The sequence below is a fragment of the Medicago sativa genome, chromosome 1, assembly GCF_051527215.1.
Source record: "Medicago sativa cultivar Bolivia chromosome 1, Bolivia_mono, whole genome shotgun sequence".
Lineage (NCBI taxonomy): Eukaryota > Viridiplantae > Streptophyta > Magnoliopsida > Fabales > Fabaceae > Medicago > Medicago sativa.
Window position 1 is genome coordinate 66,537,857 of NC_140749.1, and position 8,921 is coordinate 66,546,777.

An 8,921-nucleotide genomic window follows, 5' to 3' on the forward strand; every position below is an offset into this window, starting at 1 on the left:
CAACCATTGAATATTTTTGTTAATATATCAAAGGTCAAAAATCACCTTTCCCATGGTGGGAAAGGATTCACCTTTCCTATGTTAAACACCGCCAAATTCAATAGGTCATAATGTTTTGGCTAGTAGGACCAGTGTTTACCTATAAATACCAGATTTGTAAATTACCCCTCGCTTGATGAAATTTTTATGCAACACGTGAACCACTACTCCTAAAATCTTTATCTACAATGACATTCATATCTTGGCCATGTTTTTCTACATAAAATACAGTTGAGATGTACCACTTAATTGCTTTCGCCTATTATACCTTTTGACCAAAATATAAGGACCAAAATATGAGGAAATATATTTCTGTTTTTTATTTTTGCAAAATTTCTTATGAACCAAATGGATATTAACCGTAGAATTCATGTTTATCGTTGTTGCTTTTCGAGAACTTGAACTATAAACAAACTTACATCTCTTGTGGTAGACCATACCTTCTTAGGCGAAGAAACCCTCACATGATCAGAAATTGGGATTACATACGTCTATTTATTCATGTCAACGAGCTTGTTATCTTGACAAATTCCAACTTGGTGGCCATATTTCCCACAACATGTAATCCTTCATTTTCAAGATTAAGTACAAGACCTAAAATACTCATAGTGAACTTTAGAATGAGTTTCTTGTCCATATCCATTTCTACACAAATACAGGCAAATAGACCACGAGATTGACTGCTTGTTTCTTAGCTGTTACAATTGCAGATGGATGATGTTTGCTCAGAACCAAGAGACATGTTTCTCTATTTAAAGGCATCTAAATCAATTTGTGCAAATAGTGAAACAAACACACACCACTCATATAAATAACAGAATAATATAAAGAAGTCATCCATTGAATCAGAATGTATTGAAATCCAATTTCAAGGAATATTTTATCAATCTAATATTGATTTTGGGTCTATTAAGTGCATTGTTATGTAAGAATTCAACTCAATAAATCCTACCAGACTACACACCAAGGTTTGTGCACATCAGATACAGAATGTTAGGAATAGAACTAGACCAAAACACATCCTTCCATCACTGTAATAGCCTTCCCACGCAAAAACACTCTTTGTTTCTGTTCATCAATATGAATATTCAGAATTCCTCCTCTAGCTGATGCCTGAACAAATATATTGCAATCTATAAATTAGTACCACAATGACAAAGATAATCACAATGAGGGAAAAGAAAAGAAAAGATAGTAATATAATAGTACTACCTGATAAGCCTTTAAATCACACTTCCCTAGTTTCTTGCTCCAATAGGATGCCAATCCACAATGTGCACTCCCACAAACAGGATCCTAAAAAGAAAAATGAGTTACTAACAACATTTTTTTTGTTTAGATGATATATAACTCTTCATTCATTGCATAGTTAAGGAAATATTAGCAATGTAATTGAAAGAACATTATATAATCATAGTTCTCAACCTCATTGACTCCAAATTTTGGGCAGAAAAATCGACTATAGAAATCAAATCCCGACTCTGGAGGAGCAATCCCTGTAACAATTATCCCCCTTCCAGGACATTTAACAATTACATCAAATTTTGGTTGCACTTCTCTGACATTCTTTCCTGATGTGACTACAACCTAGGAGAGATGATAATAAGCTTCATAATGTTGGACATCGAAACAAAAAACAACAGAAGTAAACGGTCCTAAGATATCATTCGTGATGGTGTTAGATAATAAATAAGAAATAAAAAAGCATATTAGGAATTACAAGTAAGTCATCCTGAATTTGTGTCCTCTTTATATCAATTATGGAAGCTCCATCCAATGCTTGAGAAATAAGTGAAGTATCATCGAATTTGAACTCTGTAATAGGGTCAGCAGGAAAATCCAATTCAATATAAGATGCATCCTTAGCTTTACCATTTTGCAAATTCTTCAAATCACTAGTGCCATTGATCATTGAGATTTTTTTGGCAGTTAATATTCCAGATAGTGTCGCAAATTCAATAGTAACATTGTTGTTCACCAAACCAGATGCAAAGAGTGCATGTGAAGCTGCTAATGTGGCATGGGCACAAATATTAACCTGTATTATAATATGATCCAGATTATAATGTTAATAATGGTTAAACATTGCATTTAATAAACATATACCGTAAATGGAGAGGATTTTAACTTATTTATGTTGCATAGGTACGTGTATCGTAAACTGCAATTTAAAAGTAATTAGATATGAGTGCAAAGGTAAACAAGATTCTGTCTCTTGAAACTGAAGAAGGAATTCGTACTACGGATGACGCCGGAATGCGTTCTGTTGCAAAGAACTATTTTGAAGATTTATTTGCAGGCCATGAGAGTGTCCGTTCTCCGGTTATTAATATGTTGAACCAGGTGATTGATCATGAAGATAATGCCCAGTTAACTGCCCCTTTTTGTAGAGAGGAGTTCAAAGAAGCTATGTTTTCTATGCATCCTGATAAGTGTCCGGGTCCTGATGGTTTCAATCCAGGTTTTTATCAACATTTCTGGTCTATTTGCAGTGAGGATATTTTCAATGAATGTTGTCAGTGGATGAACGAAGGCCATTTTCCTCCTTCTTTAAATTCCACAAACATAGCACTTATTCCAAAGGGCAACGAACAGAAGACTATGAAGGACTGGAGACCCATAGCTTTATGCAATGTACTTTACAAGCTGCTTTCAAAGGTTCTTGCTAATCGGCTGAAGAAAATTTTACACAAATGTATTGCCGATTCACAGTCCGCTTTCGTTCCTGATAGGTCCATTCTGGACAATGCATTAGTGGCTATTGAAGTGGTGCATTACATGAAGACGAAGACTAAAGGAAAAGATAAAAGTGTGGCGCTGAAGCTGGATATAAGCAAGGCATATGACAGAATTGATTGGGCTTATCTCCAGGATGTTATGAGGAAGATGGGTTTTTCAGAAAAATGGATCCAGTGGATTATGATGTGTGTTGAAACAGTTGATTATTCTGTCATTTTGAATAAAGAAATGGTCGGGCCTATTATTCCAGGTCGAGGTCTAAGACAGGGTGATCCGCTGTCACCTTACCTTTTTATCCTTTGTGCTGAAGGATTATCAGCGCTAATCAGAAACGCGGAAAATCGAGGGGACATCCAAGGGGTTCGTGTCTGTCGTAGTGCTCCGAGAGTTTCTCACCTTCTCTTCGCCGATGACTGCTTCTTGTTTTTTCAAGCTAATGAGCAACAGGCAAATAGTATGAAGCAAATTTTGAATCAATATGAGGAAGCCTCAGGTCAAGCTATTAGTCTTCCCAAGTCTGAAATTTTCTATAGCAGGAATGTTGAAGAACCGCTTCGACAATCTATAACTACAATTTTGGGAGTCAGAGCAATTTTGGGGACTGGGAAATATCTTGGCCTACCTTCCATGGTAGGACGTAGCAAAAAAGCAACCTTTAGCTTCATTAAGGATAGAGTTTGGCAAAAGATTAGCAGTTGGAGTAGCAAATGTTTATCCAAAGCAAGTAGGGAAGTCATGATTAAATCGGTCCTACAAGCTATTCCTTCCTATGTTATGAGCATTTTCAGGTTACTGAACTCACTCCTGGATGAAATAGAAAAAATGATGAATGCTTTTTGGTGGGGTCATGGTGGTTCGAGCAATAGAGGGTTGAACTGGCTATCCTGGGAAAAATTATCCGTCCACAAAAATAGTGGAGGCATGGGATTTAAAGATTTAGCAGCTTTCAATGTGGCAATGCTTGGTAAACAAGGGTGGAAGTTACAAGTTAACTCAGATAGTCTCGTTTCAAGGATTTTTAAAGCCAGGTACTATCCTAATTGTTCTTATCTAGATGCAAAATTGGGGCATAACCCAAGTTTTGTTTGGAGAAGTATCTTTGAAGCAAAAGTGGTAGTTAGACAAGGAGCAAGATGGAAAATTGGTACAGGTTTTAATATCCCCATCATCAGCGAACCATGGATCGGTTCAGGTCTCATTATTCCACCAGTGGGGGATGATATGTTGGCTCTTCAACATTTTTCGGTAGGACATCTTATTGATCAAGAAGTAAAAGCCTGGAATGAACCGTTGATCCGGCATTTGTTTGCAAATGACACGGCACAAAGTATCCTAAATACTCCTCTACATAACCAAGTACAGACAGATAAGATGATCTGGAAAGCGGTGAGAAATGGGCAATATTCAGTGAAAAGCGCTTATAGGATTTGTATTGAAGAGGTTATAAATATTGATCACTTGCGCAAGCCTGGGTTTTGGAGTGGCATCTGGCGTTTGAAAGTTCCTCCCAAAGTCAAGAATTTGGTTTGGAGGATCTGCAGAGACTGTTTTTCGACTCGAGTGAAGCTACGAAGTAGGGGTGTAAATTGCCCCTCTGATTGTGTCTGGTGTAACGATCCCCATGAAGATAGTTATCATATTCTGTTTCATTGCCCGACAGCGATTGAGGTCTGGCAAACTGCCAGTCTTTGGCATCTGATTTCCCCATCCGTATCACAGCACGACAATGCTCCTGATATTATTTTTAACTTGCTGCATCGATTGACTGCAACACAAGTTGAAAAGCTAGTGTCTTTAATTTGGAGTATTTGGAAAGCAAGGAATCTTAAACTTTGGCAACAGGTGTCAGACTCGACAGTTACTATTCTGGAAAGAGCAAGACATTTGCTAGAAGGATGGAGGAGTGCTAATAGCAAGCAAATTCTTAATCCGAGTTCCTCTCACAATAATGTGAATGTTAATTTAAGATGGAGGAAACCGAGTAGCGGAAGATATAAATGCAATATTGATGCATCTTTCCCACACAATTCTAATAGAATTGGGCTTGGAATGTGCATTCGTGACTGATGGGAATCATATCCGCTCTAAAACTATGTCTTTCACACCAGCTTGTTCTGTAGATGTTGGGGAAGCACTGGGTTTATATCATGCGATTCGGTGGATTCATGAACTTCAACTAACAAATGTTGATTTTGAGGTTGACTCTAAAAGGGTTGCGGATTATTTCAACAAGGGCCGGGGAGATGTCACCGAGTTTGGGTCTATTATGGATAGTAGTAGACATTTCTGTAACACTCACATAACAAACTCTCATGTCGAGTTTATTAGGAGGCAAGCAAATGAGGTTGCTCATACTTTAGCTAGGGTAGCCTCATCTAGTACTGGCTTCCAGATCTTTGATGATATTCCAACATGTATTGCTGATTTGATTCTTAATGAAATGATATAAGTTATTTTCTCTCAAAAAAAAGATATGAGTGCAAAGAGATGGCAATGTGTACCCTTTGAGAAGGGTACTATAGTGTTCAATCTCATTCCCGCTTTATAAAAAATGCTCATACCCACGTTTATAAAATAAGTGTTTTATAACATGAATGAATTAAATTTTTCAATTTACAATAAAAACATCACAAGAAGAGTTTAAAAAGTGAAAAAAATTATGTTTGGCTACAACAAAGAAACTTTTTTTTTTTTTTTGCTAAGCAAGGAGTAATGGCAGACATCGGGAAGAAACACCGACATACCAACTAGGTTGGCATCTAGGAAACCTCCGTCCTATGCCGCCAAACTCTAAAAATTTATTAAAAAAAGGAAAAAAAATATACAAGAAGGGGGGGGGGACTAGGCCAAAACCCTCAGAAGAAAAACAAACAAAAAATGCTGAAAAAAACTACTACAGACTAAGAAAATCTGTAGTTAAACACACAAATAATAGTATATTATTAGATGAGAAATGATATTTGAACATCCATTTTGTGACAACTTTCTCTCTCATACTCATATTATTTTTTTACTTTATTTCTCTATTGCTTTGGTTTTCGTGCAAATACCTACTTTTTCTTTGTAAATTATGATTGTCCCGTAAGTTGTCAACCAAATGGTTGTTAACACTCCTCTTATTATATTGGTTTATGAGAAAGCCACAAATTTCACCCGCAACAAAATAATGAGGAATAATGGAGTAGCATACAAGTACCCATGCTTCATAGACTACATATGTTGAAGAGTCTCTAATTAAGTCCACGTGTGCTCGCTGAAAGTTGATCCAACTCGCAAGGAGTTGATTGTTATCCCACAAAAGTTTGACTTCAACTCGAGCAGAAATCGAGTGTGTTGGTAAACAATTTAGTAAGTATCTCTATCAATAGTTTCTGAATCTTGAGACATGCTCAGATTCTGATGAGCCCCCAAGACCTAACTCATCTACTACTTATGAAGAAAAAAAAAATGTGAGAGTTTGTGGTGATAATTAGTTGTACTATACCTCAACAATATGAGTAAACCATCTAAGACGAAAACGGGGATTGGAGGTTCCTTTGACAGGAATCAAATAACAGGTGACATTGATATTGAACTCAGCTGCTAATGCTTGCAACCATTCATCGTCCTTCTCTTGTTCTAACAAACACACTGCTGCAGGGTTCCCCTTGAACGCCAACTCAGTAAAAGCATCAACCTGTGTAATAACATCAGCATTATTAACTAATTCATCAATGAATACAAAGTTCACATTCAAACAAAATAAACTCACCACATAGTATTTCACTGGTTTATTTGACATTGACATATAAGAACAAGTGTTAGTTAGTGCTATAAATTAAAATGGAATGTCAAACTCAAAGATGTTACTTATTTCATATGAACACGATGGACTCCAACATGTTCCAACAGTATATACAGACACTGATGTAGTAATGTTTGTCTTGTATGATTTTAAAAAGATTCTTTATGTTTCCCGGAGTTCCTCGTGGCTTGTTTGGCAACAAGATTGCTGGTAGTTTTGGACATGGGCACACATTCTCAGGTATGTCGTGTTACGTCTCTGTCCCAAAATTGTACCTTCTTCTTGAACAACATTGTGGGAGGATCTATAGACTATAAATGCTACTCTTAAAGAGGTCAAGGATCTATAATGCTCTATGTGAAAAGAGGTCAAGGATAACATATACTATTCACCAAACTACTCTTAAAAAGGTCAAGGATCTATGATGCTCTATGTGAAAAGGCAACGTTGAGAATAGGGAGAATAGACAAATATTGAACTCCCATCAAAGTTCATGTTTGTAAATCATCCTATATACTTATTATTTGGTGACAATAAAATGTAATGAGCAAGTGTATTGTGGTTAAAGAAATCAAACCAAATGTCCAAATCAACCGTTTTTTTTTATTGGTTTAGTTTGTTTCAAATTTGGTAAAAAATATTTAGTAAAAAATTTGGTAAAAAATAAAAGTTGCAAGAGTAACCAAATCAAAATGACCAGTTTTTATTTTATTTTTAAGATTAACCAATTTTTAAAACCGTAGTAAACCAACTCATTTCACCCTAGTAATAAATTTATTTAAGGTTGGGTAAAAAATGATTATACCCCAACTCGACCTAGCCTGTGTTTGGCCTAGCAGCTACCTGGACGACGCTGCCGCACCTTTACACTCTGTTTGGTAGGATAGAAATAGGGAAGAGAGAGTAAAGGAAGAGAGAAGTTGAAGAGAGATGGTGAACTTCTCTTGTTTGGTAGGGAAGAGAAATAGGGGTGAGAGACTAAAAAGCCATGGGTCCCACACAAAATTCTTTCTCCCCATAACTGACGAGAAATAGAAGGAGAGATGGGATGCTTTTTCATATTCCTATTATACCCCTCATTTCTCTTTTCATTCAATTAATTTTTTATGCCTTTGTTATACTTTATTGTACTGTAATTTTTTTCCAACGACAACTGTGCTTCGTTCATTCCTTAAAAAAATCTTTATTTCATATGAAGTGGCTGTTTTCTAGTATAAATATAGAGTGTGTTTGCTATTTCACAAGTGTACTGCTGTTTATTATTTCACAAAACATTTACGAAATATTACAATTTTTTTTTGTAAATACTATTATTTTTATTGATAGAAAAAATACTTAAATTTATTATATAAAAAATATATGTTTCATTTAAAATAAGTAGTTAAATTAATTAATTGAATTTAAACAAAAGAATCAAATTAGTTTGAATGGAAATGTTATTTTAACATAGGGACATTATAGTACTTTTAAATATAAACAACACTTCTCTCTTCTCTATTTCTCTCATTTCTCTTTTATATCAAACAATCCATCAAATCTACTCTATTTCTCATCTTTTTCTCTCTTTTCAAACTCTCTCTTACCTACTTCTCTCTTCACAACTTCTCTTCTACACCAAACACACCATTAGTGAAAAGCTTGAATATCCAACTTAAACCGACAACTTACTAGTACCTCCTTAATCATTTGACCTCTACTTCTTCAATTATTTGCCCACTGTCAAGCATATGATTCATGATTGACTTGACTAATTCGTAATCCTATGTTTAATTACACTGGCAAAACAATTATCCAACATCTCATAATTTAATACTCCCTCCGTTTTAAAATGAGTGTCATTTTAGGTGTTTACACACATATTAAGAGAAATGTAATGATTAAAATAAAGAGAATGGTTATTTTACCAAATTATCCTTATTAACTATTGGTTAGTTTTAAAAGTAATACTTTGGAAGTAGTGTGCTGAGCATTAATTGGAGGGTACAATTGAAAAGAAAAAGTTATTATTGCATTGGAAACTGAAAGTGACATTCATTTTGAAACAAATTTTTTTTTCTAAATCGACACTCATTTTGAAACGGAGGGAGTAATAATCTTTTTTAAGAATAATAATAATAATATTTATTGATTGATTAATTTTCTTTTTGTGGTGACCTGGATTTGAACCTCAGACCTTACATATATTATGCATTGTCCCTACAAAATTGATAGCAACGAGAAAGTAACCGATTGGAATGGTCTTGCATCCGTTTTTTTTTTTTTTTTAAGAATTCAGTTTTACTTATTATACTTGGGTGTGTGTGTATGTATGTATGTGTGTGTCTATATATATATATATATATATATATATATATATATA

The 8,921-nt window shown here is 35.0% G+C and overlaps 1 protein-coding gene across 1 annotated transcript; it reads right to left on the reverse strand.

The window, feature by feature from the left end:
• Window positions 1-823: 823 nt before the first annotated feature.
• On the reverse strand, window positions 824-7,424 carry LOC146956553 (uncharacterized). Its single transcript, XM_085729415.1, has 6 exons — window positions 6,530-7,424; window positions 6,263-6,454; window positions 1,760-2,077; window positions 1,465-1,626; window positions 1,252-1,335; window positions 824-1,152 (listed from the first exon to the last, which is right to left on the reverse strand). Exons 1-6 carry the CDS (start codon window positions 6,563-6,565, stop codon window positions 1,045-1,047), a joined length of 900 nt encoding a protein of 299 aa, XP_085585541.1. The 5' UTR covers window positions 6,566-7,424; the 3' UTR covers window positions 824-1,044.
• Window positions 7,425-8,921: the final 1,497 nt, after the last annotated feature.